The sequence below is a fragment of the Solea solea genome, chromosome 16 (genome assembly GCF_958295425.1).
Source record: "Solea solea chromosome 16, fSolSol10.1, whole genome shotgun sequence".
Taxonomy (NCBI): Eukaryota; Metazoa; Chordata; class Actinopteri; order Pleuronectiformes; family Soleidae; genus Solea; species Solea solea.
The window spans coordinates 7,499,008-7,519,330 of NC_081149.1; the positions used below are offsets into that span (position 1 = coordinate 7,499,008).

At 38.3% G+C, this 20,323-nt stretch overlaps 1 protein-coding gene across 2 annotated transcripts; it reads right to left on the reverse strand.

The window, feature by feature from the left end:
• Positions 1–1,359: 1,359 nt before the first annotated feature.
• On the reverse strand, positions 1,360–16,489 carry unkl (unk like zinc finger). 2 transcript variants are annotated; one of them, XM_058654437.1, is made up of 17 exons: positions 16,412–16,489; positions 15,557–15,766; positions 13,078–13,254; positions 12,023–12,156; positions 11,782–11,917; positions 11,562–11,679; positions 11,336–11,420; positions 9,542–9,708; positions 9,241–9,325; positions 8,538–8,659; positions 6,755–6,799; positions 5,647–5,824; positions 5,458–5,547; positions 3,824–4,060; positions 3,313–3,500; positions 2,142–2,399; positions 1,360–1,947 (listed from the first exon to the last, which is right to left on the reverse strand). In XM_058654437.1, the coding sequence occupies exons 1-17, from the start codon at positions 16,474–16,476 to the stop codon at positions 1,792–1,794; spliced, it is 2,451 nt and encodes an 816-aa protein (XP_058510420.1). In that variant the 5' UTR covers positions 16,477–16,489; the 3' UTR covers positions 1,360–1,791. The 2 variants fall into 2 exon arrangements, with proteins under 2 accessions (XP_058510420.1, XP_058510418.1); XM_058654435.1 differs by lacking the exons at positions 8,538–8,659; positions 9,241–9,325.
• Between the last annotated feature and the right edge of the window lie 3,834 nt (positions 16,490–20,323).

Sequence of the window (20,323 nt, forward strand, 5' to 3'; positions counted from 1 at the left end):
CAAATCCAGCTTTAAACTTCTCCACAACAGTATCTCGGACCTGCCTGGTGTGTTCCTTGGTCTTCATGATGCTCTCTGCGCTTTAAACAGAATCCTGAGACTATCACAGAGCAGGTGCATTTATACAGAGACCTGATTACACACAGGTGGATTCTATTTATCATCATCAGTCATTTAGGACAACATTGGATAATTCAGAGATCCTCACTGAACTTCTGGAGTGAGTTTGCTGCACTGAAAGTAAAGGGGCCGAATAATATTGCACGCCCCACTTTTCAGTTTTTTATTTGTTAAAAAAGTATAAATTATCCAATGAATTTGGTTCCACTTCACAATTGTGTCCCACTTGTTGTTGATTCTTGACAAAAAATTTCAATTTTATATCTTTATGTTTGAAGCCTCAAATGTGGCAAAAGGTTGAAAAGTTCAAGGGGGCCGGATACTTTCACAAGGCACTGTATACCCTTTAATTAAGTCCCAGGTCAACAAAGTGCTTTAATAAGAAATCAGACTTCTTCAGAAAGTTGGTCAAAAATAATGATGCTTGACTGGCGGCATTTGGAAAAATCTGGAGGGGCTTTGAAGCAAATGGCGGCTTCAGCTAAAGAGGAACTGTGACAAATGTCCGACATTAACTGCTGCTGATTAACAAATCTGCAGATTAAGGGGCCGTTTGTGTGCAGCCAAGTTCGATTTTTGTGTGCGTAAATACTTTAGACTTTGCTTGAATGTGTTTAAAATTCCACGAAGCTGCAACAACTTCAAATATCTCGGCAGCTCCCACATTTTTGGTTGCTTAGTAACAACAGAAGCCGCGGGGGGAATTTGCTTTTCACACATTTTTCCCCCACACTGCTGCACATGAACGGGAAACCTCTTACAAATACAAAATCTGCCAGTTCCTGGAAGCTCCAATCTTTTATAAAATGTTGTAAATACACGTCACATTCCTCTTTTAATAAAGTGAAAAATATCCACTTTGAGTTTTGCCCATTAATGCTGAACTCACCACTTATTTTCCATTAAAACTGTGCTTTTACCATTTTAAATAACGATCTCCTGACTGTGTAAAATGGATCCACCGACCAAACAGAGAAGAAACGTTTGATTTGAATAATAATATTTTCCACTCTCAGATTGATGTGACATGTGACAGACATGAGGCGTTTTTTTGTTAACTATGCTTTTTTAAAACTGACATATTCCTTTTCATGTTAAGAGTAGCAACGTTTTCCAGTCTTTATACACAAAACCCCCCTCGAGTTGGAACACATTCACTAAAAACCTTCAACATGAAAGGTAAGAAACTGACCCAGCCTCATTCATGTCTTTTTAGTTTTAAACTTATACTAAGTGCAATTTTACTTTTGTTTTTCATAAAAATAGCAATTTATCAAAAGGACAATGCATATTTGCATTTCTTGTCAGTACAATGTCTTTACATCACAGTGTAAATCAATCGTTCTTTATTGTCTTGAGTCATAATTGAGGGTTAGGCACCACAGGGTAAATTTCATATTCTAATCTGGGTTCCGCAGCTCTTTGCGGAGATCTGGTCGTGTAGATAAAATGAGCAAAAGCAGCGATGATTGAATCCCCTCGTACACGACGCGGTTTGCAATGCTCTCGTCAGTCAAACATCATTTTGTTTCTAAATGAATTAAATCACTGTATGAAAACAGACATTGCTATTTAGAAAGTGTACTGTAATACCTTAGTAATACATAAGTAGTTTCACCAAAGGGCTAATTCATTTTAAATAGTACCTCAATTCACTGAAAACTCTCTACATCACCACTTGAGTATTTTCGTTCTACAGTAAGGACATTCTGTTTTACTAGGTGCACACGTCTCACAGAACACATAATGTTGGCAAGGCTGCAGAACAATGCAACGATCATGCTTTTGGCAAACTATACATTTCTTTGACTGAAGCTGATATATTACCTGTTGGGGGGGAAGAAAAAGAGCGAATATCAGCCGGAGCTTTAAAGGAAAAATGCACTTCATGCTGACTTTTTCAAAACAAAAGCATGCGTGATGATGAGTCTGTTTAAAGAAAAAGAAAAAAAAGAAGAAAAAAAAAAAGACTACGGCGAGGCTACGAATGAAAATGCGTTGTATGATCTCGTCTTTCTTACCCCGTCTATAAGGTCTAGGTCATTACGCAGCTGACTCTGGATGGAGTGGAGCTTGGACAAGGGGAGCTGCTCCAGCTCGCCATAGCTGCGCAGGAGCGGTGTTCCCGGGGAGCGGCAGAGCACTTCAAAGTCTCCTTGGAGCTCTTTCAGCTTGCGCTCCGTCTCCTCCCATTTCTGCTCCGCCAGCTGCCGCTCCGCCTCGGCCGTTTTCGCTTGCTCCTTCGCCTCGCGGGCTTCTTTCTGACATGCTTCACACGCCTGCAAGAAAGACAGAGTCTTAGGGTCAATGAATGAAACTCGTCAATCGCTGTCAGTAATGTCGCTTTTGCATTGTACAGTTCAAGATTTTAGTTTTTTGTTTTCTAAGCGAGCTGAGCTGATACTAAAATGTGACGTCAACACACTCGGTGTCGGCCACTGATTGGTCAGAGAGTGTCGTCACATAATGACACAAGAATCAAACCCCGCCGAAAATTGTTTTTTTAGCTGTCAAGTCAAGCAAATTTGACATTTTATAATGTTTCTGACTGTGTTTATTGCCATTTCTGACACCTGAAGTTTGATGAAAACTTGCATCAAAATACAAATACACAAACACTTACTATACGAGACCAAATAAATGAATTTAGCTGAAATTATCCACAGAATATGTGATTTTGTTTACGCAGTAAGAGGAGAGAGACCAACACAGGCAGAAACCAGGACTAACTAATAGAAAGGGAGCATGCTCCCTCATGTGGCTGTGGGGTGTACTGCAGATATAAGTCTTAAAACCAACTCCGTTTCTGGGTTTAGAGGTGCAAACAGGGCTGCAATGATTAATAATTAATAATTAATTAATTGAGTGTTGAGTTTTCAATAATTACAACATGCTTTCTGACATTTTATGGACTCAAATTAATCCAGAAAATCGAGAAAGTTGCAGCCCTAGGTGCAAAAATGAGTCTTTTCGGATAATTATATTATTTCTATTATTATTATTACCCTATCAGTAGGATAATGATAGGGTTATTTGACTATTTGCCTGCCTCCCTTTTTTTATAAGTAAAAATGCATTTGATCCAGTGTATTTTTTGACACAGTGAGTACACACAGTATTTAGTGAAGAATCAAATAAGTCAAATCGTACCCTTAACATACACTTCAGTGAGAGTTGGTGTTAAACACTGACCTGTTTGACCTGATGCCAGGCCTCCTCCCATTGCTTGATCTTCCTCTTGGCCTCGTCCAGCTCTCTAAAAAGTCGCGTCAGATCAGCGCCGCTGCTTGTGGAGGTCAGGCTGCTGAAAACTGGAGATGGACTCGGCGAAAAGCTGCCACTAACAAAGTCCCAAATGCTGCTGGCTCCTCCATTTAAGCCTGAAAAGACACAGGAAAGACGATTAATCTTCGTCAAGAGGGGTTTTGACTGCTTGAGGTGGTGATATTGGCACTGGTATCAGAATCGAGCCATCCCTAACCCTTCATTGTGCTTATTTTAGCAGTGATTTAATGTTTTGTTTTTTAAGATACAATCAGCCATACTTCGAATAAACAGGAAACTAGACTTAGAATGACAACAAGAATCAAAGGAAGTGCAAACGACTTGGTGCAGTAACTGTATAGTAAGTCAAAGGTGCAGTGGAGGAGTATGAGATTGAAATCCAAAGTCACATGCTTTCCCTCTGATGCTATCAGCTCACCTAAAGAGTTCTGGGAAGAGGAGGTGGTCGTTCCCAGGAGGCCGTGCTCTTGTTTGGCCAACATATTTGAAGGTTGATTCTGCTGCGATACCGCCGCAGACAGGAGGGACTGTGACAGCGACTGGGAGAGCGAGCTCAGCGGGGAGGTGGAGAGCGATGACGAGGAATTGAAAGAGGACGACCGTGCCAGAGAGCCGGGAATGTTAACGGGGGCTGAGCCGACGAGAACTCTGTGACCTGTCGGCACGAGGAGAACACTGCTGTTACAAAGTCAAAGTCTCTTAATGCGTCTCCCGTGGGAGAAGTTTGTCTCCGACAGGAGGAAATCGCTGCAGTGCATTCAGAAATGAGCTTACAAGCACATTCTGGTGAAGTTGTTTAAGCTAAATGAAATACATGTTCTGTTTAAAATCAACCTTTATGACCTGAAATCAATTCATGAAATTGTAAGATTCATCATTAAATACACACCATTACCCATGGGCAGCTCAGACAGATGCAGGTGATGGCTGCCATATTTAAAACAACAGTTTTAAAATAACCAATGATAAACAAATAGCTGCTTTTATTCAGCCGTGATAACTGAGCACTGCTGCCAATATTTCACAAAGTCGACAATAATAATGATTATCATTCATAAAACACCTGAGCATTTCCCCTTAAATTTAATCTGAAAATGAACAAAATTGATACTAAATCACACAAATCAAAGACTTTGTGATTAATCTGTGTGTCATTTGTTCTGTCAATATTTAAATAAGAATCTAAAAGAGAAGAATTTTATTTAATTACTATTTAATTACTAATACTTTAGATTTTGTGCTCAAAAACGTTTTTGTGTGTTTGGCAAATTAGGCAGTAGAAAACCTGTATTACATTACAAAAGTTTTTTTTAAAACTTCTTTTAAGATTTTAAATCAAAAGATGATCACACTAAAGCTCTAGGACAAGTTTCTACAAATACCATCGGTACGAAAGCCCTCATTATTTTATTGAGTGTCCTGACATGATTACCGCGTGTACCAACGTTCATTCATGTACGTGAAAGACAAAAAAATCACCTGATAAAAGCATTTTTTTCATTTTTGTTAGCCCCTGCCACTTCCAGTTTTCCCACGCTTTTTTTCAAAAAGAAGAACTAGTACAAATTGTCTAGTTCTAGCATTTACAGAGTGCGCAAATCGCCAAGATGGCCGACTTCCTGTTGAGTTGAGGCCATGGTCCCAATTGACTTTTCTGTTCGTATTGGGCTATTACAAGCTCCCACCGAGTTTTGTGAAATTCGGTGCAATGTAATCTTGGCTCGATAAATCCAGGTTTCGTCTATAGAGGCCTGGTGCAATGCACAGGTCCGAGCACTATGCGTTTTCACCAGATTTGACCCCCGTACAAAGTTTCAAGAGTTTTTATGCATGTTAACCCCCTCAACAACTACCGTAAAGCCACGGATATTATTATAATAATCTGAAGGATAACAATAGGTTTGTTTCGGCGCCTAGCATTCATGCTCGGGCCCTAATAACTTCAACTTCCTCTGCACTTTTTAGATTCTCAGTTGAATATGGAAAGAATGAATGATGCACAGCTTGTGATTCATAATAAAATGAAAACGGTAACAAACTACAGTTCCTTACTTGTCAACCCAACACTGTGGTCCTGCTCCTCGAACTCCTTGTCCAGAGACGCCACATTAATGTCACTGAAGTTGAGGTCCAGAGCAGAACCTGAGGGAAGAGCAAAATGCGTCCTGTCTGACATTTGACAAAACCCAGAAGGGAGCAGTGGGTTTAATCCGTTTACCGGCGTCTTAATGTGACACTTACCTATGACAGACTCCACCGTGTTGCTCCCGGGATAGAAAGGAGTGGCTTTTGCATTCATCGTTGATAAGGTGGTGGGTGACGAGCTGTCGGAGCCAATACTTGAGGCCAAGCTGGACGTTATACTGGAGGTAAAGCTGGACGCTAAAGGGTTCACCGCAGAGAATACAGTATTTTGTGTCTGAAAGGGAGAGCAGAGGAGGTATTTGTTGTTAATTATCGTTTTGTTTTGAGTTTTTATACCAAGTACCACCAACATATTGAGCTTTTGTGTGTTTTTGCAATATTTAAATTTTTTTTCGGATTTTTCAGCTTCTTAAATGTGAATATTTTCTGGTTTCTTTGCTCCATGCAACAAAGAAATCAATAAAACTTGGTTTGTGGAGAAAAGAAGACATTTAAGAACATCAACATTTCCAGATCACACAGATCAACATTTGTCAACTTTTTACAGATCAAACAAGTACTCGATTAATCCAGAAAACAATCGAGATTAATGGATTATGAGAATAATCGTTGGATGCCGCCTCCTCACATATGCTTCGCACACTGGTAGAGTGAAATTAGATTAAGATTATTTTCATAATTGATTAATCTGTCGATTATTTTCTCGATTAATCGTTCATAATCAGAAAACCTTAAAAAATGTTGATCGGTGTTCGTCAAACCTGGAAATGATGATGTTCTCAAATGTCTTGTTTTGATTCACTTTTAATGATTTCTTTGTTATCCAGAGCAAAGAAATTAAGAAAGTATTCACATTTAAGAAGCTTAAACAATCGGAAATCTTGTCTTAATCATGAAAAAAGCTTCAAACCAATTAATCGATTATCGAAATAGTTGTCGATTAATTAAGTAATCGATTAATAATCGATTAATCGTTTCAGCTCTAGACTAATTATTATTATTTAATGTATTCTTCTTTTGTTATTTGTTCCATTTTCTACACAATCTGGTCAGATTTCCTCATCTCCACTCCAATCACACTCCCTGTTTATACAGTAGAACAGTATTTCTGATTTACCACCAGAGGTAGCTCGTGTACCACAGTTTGAGAATCATGGTCAAACCAAGTATGATCATCAAAAAGAAACTCATTGAAAATACTGACCTGTTTTTCTTGGTCCATCATTTTGTGATCCAGCTTATTCTTAATCTAAAAAAATGAATAAAAAGAAACAGATGGAAACAGTTAAACATGAATGTTAATTTCACATCCATGCAGTTTAATTAAATTTTTCTCTCTCTTAAGCTGTGATGTGGTGACAGGCTCCTGAGCAGCTGCTGATTCACTCGCTTTTATCATACCACTTAATGTGGTTTAACCGCCGAATAACACGCAATCATCGACGGAGGTGGTGCGAGGGGATTTTGTAGTCATTCATAGAGCGACATGAGGCAGAGTCGAGTGTTTGATTACAGTTTCTTTGCTTTGAGCGGTGGAAACAGACGAGTGGGCAGCCTCCTGCTGTAATCACAACAACACCAAGAAGCAGCGACAGAAAACTAGAAAGGGGAATTAAAATGCGGAGCGTCAAACACAAGTGGCTGTTTAGTTTTTTTGTCTGATTGGAGGACTGTTTGTTTTTAAAACAATCACATCACCCTGGTATCAACTTTTGTGTTTCTAATAAGTATGTGTAGGGCTGGCTAAAATTCAGAGACAATAAAAATGATAGAATTTGTATTGATAATATATGTTTAAATGTATAAAGTGTTGTTTTCTGACCATAAAGACGTTTGAAACCAGAACTGGTTTCTTTAATTCTCATTTCAGGACCGAAAATCTACCTTTAATCATCTGACAATTGCAGGTCTGCAATGATTTATAGACAATTAATCGGTTTGAGTGTTTTTTAAACAATTAAAACAAGCTCTCTGGTTAAATGTGTGTATATTTTCTGGGTTCTGGGCTCCATATAACATAGAGATAATTAAAAACTGAAAAATTGTGGGAAAACATTTAATAATGTCGTCATAACTTGATATGGGAAACAATAATTGTTTAGTAAAACGATTACTCAAGAAAGATTATGAAAAAAACATGTTCATGGATTAAATGTGAAATAAATATGACAGAATTGCAATTAACCGTAAAAGTAGAGTTGTTTCCACGAGTGGCAGCCATCTTAGAATTAGGGGTGGGAATCGCCAGAGACACCACAATACGATACGGTCACAATATTGCGATATACTGCGTGTTTACGAAATCATACATTGCGATATACTCACACAACAGCTGTAGTGAGAGCGAGCACTTGTAGGCACCATGTAGTGGAATGAAACGTCAATTGTTTGTTTTGTTTTTTTGCTAATCCACAAAATGTTTAATGTTTATTTGTAGTTAAAAATGTATATGCTTTTAAAAAAAAAAAAAAAAAAAAAAAAAAACACATTACTTGGTGTCTCAAAAGCGATATATTGCGACATTTCACCATATCGATTTTTCTACCCACCCCTACTTGGAACCCCAAGATAAGGTTGATTAGGGTTGCCCTGTTTTTCCGAGTAGGGAATTCCAACTTCCGACTACAACTGGAACGAGTCCCCAAAGGAGAAGAAGATGAGGCTTAAAAGTGCAAAGAAATGTCCTGCGTGTAAACGTCAATAAGGGTAACAATTACTTCAACCATTTCCTCCTTTTCCCTATGCTTTCAGAAAATGTAACCGATACAAATCAAATGAATGTAGACTATTATTTTCCGGATACGCACGAGTCTCTTGACAACACATTCAACACATGACATGACCTGCAAATTAAGATCAAGCAACAAGCCATTGGGAAAATGACTTAAATAAAAAAAAAAGGCATGGTAAACAATGCATGAAAAACAAATCAATCATAGTCCCTGTGTGTATTTTTCCTGAAGCTGAAGAGAGCAGTCTGTGTGTACCTGATCCTCACGTTCAAAGCCGGGAGCTTTAGGATAGTTAGACGTCAGAGATGAGACACTGGACACTGTGGTGGACTCTGAACATAAACTACTGTTAGTTGAAGGTGACATAGACCGGAAGCTCCAATTAACGCTGCGTTTTTGTGTGTATCTGCGTCATTACCTCGTTTATGAAACCCTAAAGTTTCAGAACAAACAGTTCAGCCACTGCTGAGAAAATAGTGTTGTATTGTTTTCCTGGGCTCTGCGAAGCGGATCGACACTTCCTTAATTTGATGTCGTCATCAGAAATCCTCACCACCGTAGCGCCTCCCGGTGCGGGCACTAGTCCGGGCACATCCGGTTGCGTACATTCAACCGCAGAAGAAGAAGAAGAACTAGTCTCGTTGTAGCTGCTGAGATGCAGAGCATCCACCGTGCCAGAGGGGGAGCTGTGTATCTGAGCGCTGGCCTATCTATTACGTCACTTCCAGGTACCTGGCCAATCACAGGACAGTAGGAAAGCTCTCGTTGGCTGGCCAATCACAGCAACTGTTTGGTCTGAAACAGCGCGGCTGACGAGAGCGTCAGCGAGGAGATATTTTGATCGGCTCGTTTGCAGCGATTAGGAGGTTTTTAATCATGAAAACAAGTTAATATATGTAAGTAGACCTCCATAACTAACATATATGTGTGATACAAGCATTCTATGTCGCCTTTAAGGATTTGCGCCTGCTGATGGATCCCACTGGGGATAAACTGTCGCTTCCTGAGCTTGGCGTTACAGTTAAACTATTAGAACATGAAACCTGAGAAAGAGAAACGGCACATGGTCTCAATAAAAAAACGTGTAAGCTGCTGAGGAACTGCTTGTTCGTGTAAAACAGTGGTAATGCAATGAAAAACAGTGAAAGAAAATGGTAATAATGACAAATCAATGTTAGGAAAACAAGACTGGGGGTAAACGTATGTGGAAGTGTTATTTAGCCTCTTTTTAAGAAATCCAAAGAGAGGGGGAAACTTACACTTTCTACTTGTCCGTTGCTACTGGTTGCGCTGATGGTGGAGTTTCCTCCACTGCTCCACTCACCGACTGGACACTCTGAATACTGCTGAGAGCCCAGCTGGGACTGTGAGCTCGACTGCATCGCTGTCAACAACGAACCCATGGTCTCTTCTGTGGAGGGAATTCCTGGAAGGATGGGAATGAAAACTGAGACACAAAACCAGGAAGCACGAACGTCCGAAACAGAGCTGAACATTTCGCTCGCTTTACACCACGGACAATAACTGAAATCAAACTATTTTGTTGTGCTGTAAAATGAACATCTAGATAAAATGACCCTCAATTATATTGGTTTCAGTTGTATTTCCAGGCTGACTCCTACAAATCAAAGTTTTGTTTATAGTAATTACAGCTTTTTTTTGTCAGTGTTTATCAAGACACTACGGAGTTCCCCTAACACAACTCACTCACAGCACAAGTATTACAATAATTACAGTTGAATATAAACTTTACATTCCACAATTGGAATTAATAGTTTCTAATAAAAAAAAAGTGACAGCCACAGCCCTGAGTAAACTGGGACAGTTATCTGATTAACAGACAGACAGATGTTCCTCACAGATAGACAAACTGCCACATGCTGTGAAGAAATAAAAAAACACAGAATGCTTGATATCCTCCATATTTACCCTTTGGTTACTGTGTCATGTTCTACTTCTATGACGTTACGGTATTCACGCAACTGACGCCGCTGCATAAACAACTACATCATTTACGCATCGAACCAACTCGGCCCGCAGCAGGACCACAGTCAGATTAGAGTGTACTGATCTAAACAGCATCGTGATGAGCTGCACACTGCAACACTTGGTAGAAAACAAGGCTATACAGTATTAAAAAAAGAACCTAAAGGTGCCCCAGTAAGTTGAAAAAAGATCTAGTATTTTATAAAACTGTATAAAGTAGATATGTCTAATCAGAAACATAAAAGGGTACCAAGCCTTGGTACGATAAGATTCTATGTTTCGTAACACTACAGACTCTATTTTCATTTTTACACTCCAGGGCTTTATTTTAGTCTGAACAGGCAGAACCACATTTGTAAATAAATGATGATGTTATCATTTCAGTCACTACTCCATGATCAACTGTGAAAACATTTCTTGGTCATTTCAGTTCCACTTCCTCATCAGAGCAAGAAAAAAAAAGTCCCTACTCTCCTCCCCCCCCCCCCCCCCCCCACCACCACAATTGCTGTTCCCTTTTTTTTCTTAAAGAAATAGTATTTTATTAAAGTAAAAAAACAACAGCTGAGAATGTGGACACCAACATGAATATGTCAATGATTATGTGATGTGATGTTTTCAGGTGAGATACTATGGATGCAGATTACCTCTGATTAGGGCTGCAAATAACGATTCTTTTCATAATTGTTTGTTTTCTTGATTAATCTTATTCAACTCGTACTTATTTGGTCCACAGAACGTTAGAAAATAATGAAAAACATTGATCAGTGTTTCAAAAATCTGAAAATGATGTTCTCAAAAGTATTTTTTGGTCCTCAAACCAAAATGTAATGATTTTTTGTTATATGAAGCAAAGAAACCAGCAAATATTCCCATTTAAGAAGCTGACCCTCAAACCGTTCAAATCGATTGTCAAAGTAGTTGACGTAATCGATTAATAATCAATGAATCAGTGCGGCCCTACTTCTGATTCTGAGAACATTCTGAAACATTTACTGTTATGTTTTAAAAAGTAAACTTAGTGGTATGGATGTAAACTGTCAGTGTTACACAGGCTTTTTACTTACTTTCTACATGTGCGAATGCACAAAATGGTCCTCGTGGACAGTATCCAGTTTGCCTCATATCATTGCATTTGGTAGATTTGTAGATCTTAAAGAAACAAAACAAAAAGCAAGCCATGAAGACACAAATTCAACCCTTAAAAAACTAATATGTACAGATTTACAGAAAAACGTTGTAAAACAACAACTGGAACAAATGTTGAATGTGACGAGCCTTTAATTTTCTCACCTCTGGGTGAAACTGCTGTTCAGTGCGAGAGTGACAATACTGGCAACTGTCTCCACTGTCGCACTTGGACGGCTCGCCCCATTCGTCCCCGTGTTTCACATTCGGGCAAGGAGTCGACCTGCAGCGGTGTTTCAACCACAACGGTCAACGTGCGGCTACTACACCAATCAAAACCCATTCGTGTTTTTTTTTTTTAAACTTAAACCGAGTGACATCTTACCTATATTTGAACTTTCGTGGATTTCGTCTTCGGTCTCTACTGTTGTGGTAGTGTGGGCAGGCATAACCCTGTCTGCATAGTCGTGGGGGCTTAGTACACTGGTCTGTTTTATAATTGGCTAAAACAAAGTTGGTATCTGTAAAAGAAAAAAAAAGAGACATTTTTTCATTTCATTTTGCTGAAAAGAAGAGGTTTACTCCTTTGTAATGAGTTGTGGATTGAAGACGGGGTTTTTTCTCACCTTGCCACCGAGGGTCTTCAGTCAGAGTTTTCTCAATCATAGCTTGGCTGGCTAAAACACCAGGCTGCAAATCTGGGATTCCTTCCCCAGAGCCGAGCTGACCATTCTGAAGAGCTTCTTGTGCTTGAATTTCTCTGTGTGCAGAAAAATTATCGTTATTTTTTTAAGCTCGGTTCAGCAACAAAAAGATTAGATTTCACAGGAACAAATTATTTTGTTAACCTCTCGCTAATGCTACAACCTTATTTCATGAATGAACAGCAGTTTCTCAGCTAAATATATGAAATAAATGTCAAAATGATCACTCAATTTGGTCGATTCCGTGGGCTGAAATCAGTGGGTATTAGCGCCGCAACTAATGACTCTTTTCATAATTGATTAATCCGTCAATTGTTTTCTGGTAATGTTGGAAAACTGTTGATCTGTGTTTACCAAACCTGGAAATGATGATATTCTCAAATGTCTTGTTTTGTCCACAAACCAAAATGATTCATTTTTGATGGTTTCTTTGTTACGTGGAGCAAAGAAACCAGAAAATATTCACATTTAAGAAGCTGAAAACCTGTTTTAATTACTGAATAAAACACTCAAACCAACAGGTAATCAATAATCAAAGTAGATGACATCGTTGGTCGTTAAAGCTCTAGACGGAGGCGGAACAATTTTAAAATAAATACATCTAATTGCGATTAGCATTTTGATTCGTGTATCAGAAGGGATGGACATTTTTACATCATTATTCTCATTTTAATTCGCAAAAAAACATATTTAAAAAATGACCACTGAGAACAGAGTTCTGAGAAAAAAATGTTCTCTTTAAGAAATATTGCACCTTGCGCTATTTCGATAAAATTTCAATTAATTGTTCAGCCCCACTGGCAGCCATGGAAGAGACCAAAATGTTAATCAACCTTTAGTTTAAGATCACGTAACTCCAAATTATGCACAGCAGAAACTGATGTTTATCACTCCTGAATTTTGAACTCCTAAATGTTGCTTTAAATCTAGTATCTGCTTTTTTCAAGAAGACGACAAGTTTTCCCTGAGTTTGTCACCTGATATCATAGACTGGAGGTCGAAGGTCATGCGGCCCGTGAGCAAACGCACAGTGGAGGCCGTTCTTCACACAATGCCCTCGAGCATCCGTCTCATGGATACAAGTGCCCGTCTTGTAATAGCGTAGATGGTACTTGCGCTCTGTGTCACCAGTGGTCCGGTGTAAATAAGGACAGCTAAAATGAAGCAAACGTTTATTTTGATCATCAAATATATCAAAACAACAGAAAGATCTTTCAATTCAAGGTTTATATAAATGTAAAAAGGCGCATAAACAAGCAGTTGTTTTTCTATCATGACCCAGAAAGGATTATAAATTACCCTACGAGGATGTAATTTCTAAGTTGCATACATTTTTAATCAGGAATGATATTCCACTGAGAGTCAGCCATGCCTCAAGAAATGCACTTCCAAAAAAGCCCGTCTGAATACAGCAATATTCTCCTTTCTTGAGTAGCAACAGTTGCTATAGCAACACATAAGGTCATACAGAAATAGCTTCCATTGGCAAAGGAGGAATTGTAAGGATTGCTATGGTGTTTTTTTTTTATTTGTATTATTTATACTTCTATGTGAGGCCCAATTAAATGTTAGACTGTTTACTTTAATTAAATCCCTGCTCACACAATGAGGCAACTGTCTTTAATTACTACAAATTAAAAGACTTGAATCACTCATTATATTGTTTTCTTTCTCTCCTGAGATGAAGCTTCAAAATGAAACTTTGCATCAGACGTTACATCAAATCACATGTTGCCATTTTAGCTGAAGAACAAAGGAAATAAAAAAAAAGCAACAGTCATAAATATAACGCTGGAGGCTGGAGCCAACCAGTCAACATTAGCCTAATTTGAATACAAACGAGTTGAGCCTGTTCAGTCATACATTTGTGACACAAAGACAGTAATTACCCACCAATATGTATGAGGCGTAATCAGATTACAATGCGACATGTCACAGCAGTGAACAGGACGTACACACAAGTCATAATCAGACTACGATCTGTAGCATTAAAGACGGGAATAATAAATGGAACGCTATCAAACGTCCTAATCTGAATAGTTGGGACAGTAAATTCAGTAGTCTGATGTTAATCACATTATAAAACACTAGTCGCTACATCATCAAACAGCATGTCCTAATTAACTTAATCTGAGCAATAGTCAGTTTGAAGATGTGTGAAGTGTTCAGAGACACAGACGTATTCATCTCAATCAGATTATATCACCCTTTTTTTCATAATAATGAGACTGTGTTCTGTGACAACAGGACTATATGACACCACCATAAACAGCATGTTCTGATTACCTTTATCTGAATAAGGTTACACTCAGAAAAGCAATAATCAGAATGAAGATGTGAGGAATGTTCAGAGACATGTATTCATCTAAATCAGATGATATCATGTTTTTAAAGTTCTTATAATAATGAGCTGAGACTGTGTTCTCTTACAAGTAACCAGGACTATATGACACCACCATGTAAACATCATGTTCTGATTAACTTATTCTGAATAAGATTACACTCAGAATAAGCAATAATCAGACTGAAGATATGTGGAGTGTTCAGTGACATGCATGTCAATCACATTATAACATCCTTTATAATATACTTTCACTTTTCCTGAAACCGGACTGTGTTCTGTTACAAGGAAACAGCATGTTCTGATTAACCTAATCTGAATAAGTGTACACTCAGAATATGCAATAATCTGATTGAAGATAAATGGAGTGTTCAGAGACATGTATTCATCTTAATGAGATTATGACATCCTTTTAAAGTTCTCATAATAATAAGACTGTGTTCTGTACTATGTAAACAACATGTTCTGATTAACTTAATCTGAATAAATGCACAATGAGAAATAATCTGAATGAAGATAAATGGAGTGTTCAGAGACATGTATTCATCTTAATGAGATTATGAAATCCTTTTAAAGTTCTCATAATAATAAGACTGTGTTCTTTACTATGTAAACTGCATGTTCTGATTAATTTAATCTGAATAAAACGGAATGCATGTGGTGTGTTCATATTATAATATCCTCTACGTTTTCATAATTATAAAACTGTAAACTGGATTTGTGATTCACTTAATCTGAATAAGATTATACTCACACCACAAAGATTAAGACATGGAGCATTAGTCACACTGTGTATATATAACACCTTATAACACCTGCTCTTTAACAAGTAAATTTGAATGCAAATAAAATACTCAATTAGCAAATTATGCCAAAATCCAGTCTGAATAATGTCCAAATTAAAAAAGTAGTAGTATTCTAAGGAGTATTCTAACCTCAATACACAACTTGACCAGTTTATAACATCAGATTTCAGGTGTGAAGAGGAATGTGAGAGTAAAATCCCACGAGCATGTTGTGCATAAACAACATAATCTGAATAGTCAGCGACATTCCCATGCAGACATTCCCATGCAGCGGGGAGGGTGACAGTGAGTGGCGGCGGCGGCACTTACTCGTCTCCATCGGGGCAGATGCCTGTGGTCTCGTCGTATTTGGTGCAGTAGACGTCCGGGCTGTAGTTAAAGGTCCCGTCTCGCCTCCTGATGGGTCGCCTCCGCCGCTGGTTGAGGAAATGCCAGTGAAAGCACGTAAAGGGTCTGTGCTGCGTACACTTGTGCTGAAGGAACAACGGGCACTGCTCTGTCCTGAACTCCTTCAAGTACCTGAAACAAAGCCACGCAAAAGCACAAACATGGCGTCAACAACCGAGTTCTTACTGCGAACATTAACCGAGCAAGGGGGGGGGGAAAGGGGGGAAAAGGAAAATGTTTCGTGTCGTGTTCTGTTGCTAGTGGCTGAGGCTTTTCTTTATTTTTGGGTCACTGGCGTTAGCTCGCTATTCCGACAGCGAACTACGCAAGTATTGTGACGTAGTGCCGATTGGAAGCCCGTGAGCGTACGCGTATTTATGTGCGTAGTAAGGGGGAACTCAAAATAAGGCCGAGCTATTTACAAGCAGGCTGGTTAGCGAGTTCCTGGCTAATCATTTAGCAAACCGCGCAATGCTCAAGTGACGGTTCAAAACAAGCCCCGAACTGCGTGAAACACTTGCGGGGGGTTTCCGCTAACGACTGTCGGCTGCGTGTTTCCCACATTAGCGCTGGTGTCGTCAGTGTGCAGCCACTGTTTGCTCTGTAACGTTAAGGCAGTCACAAAGCCAGGAAAAGCACCATGTTTTTTTTTCTAACGCGCACGCAGGAGTTTGAGGAGCGAGGCGAAAATGCAAACGCGCGCTACTGCACGTGCAAGGAGCGTTTTCCTCGACAGCGAGTGATTCGGCCGTGTGTGCGAGAAAGGCTTTTACTCACGTATAGTGGGTAGGTTTCTCGGTTTGAGGAGACGCATTGGCCGCCGTTTTCGAAACCGACGGCATTTTCAGTCAAAACAATGAATTGCGCATGCGCTCGGATCTGTTGCTTGCGTGCGTGCACGTCCGCCAGCGCGATGTAGGGGCGGAACAAAGGAGCAGGGGGCGCTGCCGAAGCGAAAACTAGGGACTCCAACTTGATGCGCTCTCGCCCTCTAAATCAACACATACTCTTTATTTATTATTTTTTAAATAGTTTTTGTTTAATATGAAACTAAAATAAATAAATATAATACTATTCTCATTCAACTGCCTTTAAGCTTGTACCAGCTACTTTTACTTTATTTTTAATTTACTATCCAATGTTTATATTCATTACTTGGTTTTTTTTGGAAGTTCTTTTTTATATACCTGTTTCTATTTTTTTGTACATACTTTCTCTGTATAACTTTATTTTCTACCCCTCACACCACTATGTAAAGTTGAGGCATCACTGATAATGACAATCAAATAATCTTGAATATTATCATTGTTTTGTTATTGTTATTGTCATTGTATTTTAGTGGGTGATCCAAACAGCAAAAATGCACTAAATATATAAGGTAAAATATAAATAAACTAAAATTCTTCCACTCACTGACCTCCTCATTCCGTATTGTTATTTTTTTCTTTCTCTTGTTTCTCTTTTAAGTGGTGTTTATAAATATATATTTTTCTATTTCTATAAATTTCAATGAAAAAAACATTGAAATTAAACTGGAAAAAGCACCCACAGAGTGTAAAAACCTTAAATGTCAATACTCTCCTTTATGGTAAGGTTACTTTTTATATTTTTATTTGAATATGAACATTTTCTTTTTTTTGTATGACCTACATTTCCATAAAATGTCATCAAATTATGTGCTTCCATTGCAATAAATTTATTATACACAAAACTTAAATAATAATATTTAAGACACGATAAGATCATCCTTTTTTTAGTCCCACAATGGGGAAATTATGCTGAATATTTACAGCTATTAAATTACATGATTTTCAAATTGTATAAAAACTAAATCTGTTTTTATTTTTACTTCTTTCAACAAGGTTTTTTTGAGCATATTTCTTTGTTAGCGAAGCCTGGATAGACTATTAATCTGAGGGTCCAGGGTTCAAGTCCCTGTTCATGTGAAATAATTATCATTAAGAATGTGATTTAACTGAACCTTATAGAAGAAAGGGATTGAGCTTGTTCCTGGAGGCACACTGTAAGCAATTGCTGTTAATTTACAGCCAATTTTCAGCACTAACCTACTGTATTCATGTAATACGGTTATGTACTGTAGTTTGCAATGCATTGTGGTCTGGTCAATTTGAATCGACAGCACAAAGACCCAAAACAGTATGCTAGTGTTTTAAATTGCAGTACACTACAGTATTTGTGGAAAAGCGGGTGTTTTTCCAGAGGTGGAGACGCACTTAGGGGGACAGCTGCATCAGTCGGGCTATGCATCTACAAAGTAGAAGGTCAGTCAGTCATCATCTACCGCTTTATCCTCTGCCAGAGGGTCGCGGGGGGTGCTGTGCCAACAACCATTCACTCTCACACTCACTCCTATGTTCAATTTAGAGTGTCCAATTTACCTATCCCCACATTGCATGTTTTTGGACTGTGGGAGGAAGCCGGAGAACCCGGAGAGAACCCACGCAAACACGGGGAGAACATGCAAACTCCATGCAGACCCTTGTTCCAACCGGGGCTCGAACCCAGGTCTTCTCGCTGCAAGGCGAGAGTGCTAACCACTACACCCCCAAAGTAGAAGGTAACATTAATTAATCATTTTTGTAGTCAGTAACGTTATCTTATTCAGAAAGTTTGCATGACCAAAAATAATGTTTGAAATCCAACTGATGTTCAGCAAGATGTCTAGCTAGTGCTAACCTGAGTGATTGTGAGTGTGATTTTAAAATGTCACTTAGATTTGTATAATGTTAGCTCAAACATTTATATATTTACATGCCCTGTCACTGGTGTTTTATCAAATGCTCACTGTTTTGGGTCATCTGTAAATTGTATTAAGAGTAGCAAGCTAACGTTAGCTATTGTTAGCTGATCGATTTTGCCCCTTGTTAGTCAAAGTCAAAGTCGGGCAATTATGGAGGCAACTTTATGTTTTTCCCGCATTGGCAGCAAAAATGTTTTCCTGTCAGGTCTGTGGTCATAACTGTGCAACAATATTGGCTCATATGAGGCACATGAGAATTCATAAAAATGCACCTAATTTAACTTTTAAGTGTGTTTTGCCAGATTGCGGCCGGATTTTTAAGTGTCACACTTACAGACATAAAGACAAATGTGTGGATAGGTCAGTGAGCTCTCTCTCGTCTCTCTTGTACTCCATGTGTTGTTTTCCACACTGACGTTGACGTTATTTTTGACTAATTATTTTGTTTGTTGCTGTTTTACAGTGGCAACAATATCTCTAGTAAGATGAACGACTAGCAAAGTGATGATCATCTCTACTTGAACCAGACTTCCTCTTTGAATCAGGACTGGCCACTCCCACCCAGACTCTGAAGCTAAGTAATACATGCACCTACCTCCAGGACATTAAATGAGCCAACCCACAGGGCTATTTTTAGAGGTCAAGAAGCCTACCTCACATTTTTTAAAGGTAAACAAGGCTACCTACAGTTGTTTCCCAAATGTTGCTGTTGATGCATATTTTCAAAAAATTATTTCTGATGTTTGTCTTCAGAATAGTCTTAATAGACTTTTTCAAAATGTTCTTAATAGTAAAGTTTTTTTTCTAATTTTTTTTCCAAATGAGTCAACTTCAAGTTTGGTGAGACATGTCACCTATAATAAATACTGTTACAACTTTACAACTATGTAATATAAATACATCTTATGTCTCAGGTGTTTTCTCATTTGGTAAGGGACAGTCTCTGACATGCAATTTAAGAAAAAATTCCCATTGCTTTGAGCAGACATTATTAGGCACTTTTTATTTTGCTACTCAAAATCTCTTTTGGTTTGTTTCTCTGGGTCATCCATGTTTTCTGCTGTTGTTTTTCACAGTAACAGTATTTATGTTGATACTTCACACACCTTTTAAATGAAGGTCTGTTTGATTTACGGTATATCTTCTCTCTGTTGTTGTTTTTTGGATAATTAATCATAATAATGCACATTTTTAAGCAGATTGCTGTAGCCCACAGAACAATAAGGTTCTAATGTTAATTGCATTGAAGATTGATATTTAAGACATTTCAAACTGCTAAATGATTTAGTTATTTTACTATCAATTATGCCTGTCTACATTAAAAAGTGGGGATTTAAAAGTAATCTACTAGCAACCCCTAACCAGAATGTTACTATAAATTCAAACAGTCACATTAATATACTGCATTTTCATTTTTACTGTGAAAAACATGTATTTATATTGTAGAAATACAGTGTAGCTGGTGTGCCACTATTTTATTGTAAATTGCAAAATCATACAGAAATATACTGTATTGTATGTTTACAGTAATAGGCTGTAAAGTAATGTCACAGTATGACTACTGTTAAATAACAGTAATCTGCTGGCGTCTCTGCTGCCAGCACTTTGCTGTTATTTTACAGGAAAATTCTTAAGTTGTGATGGATAGGGTAAGGGCTAGGGAATGCGTTGTGTGTGTGTGTGTGTGAGCGTCTTCACTTTGGTTGTCCACATAAATGAAAATCAATGAGGTGTCCTGAGAAAAACAGCTGCACAAACCTATGTGTGTAGTGACAAGTTTAGGTTTAATCATTTTCAGCAACATCCCATGAGTTTACAATATTTTATTATTATCATTATTATTATTATTATTATTTTCCTGTTTTGTTTTCATCTTTCTTATCTTATTTATATATCTTATTTTGAAGGTTAGTCACAGCAAGACAGAA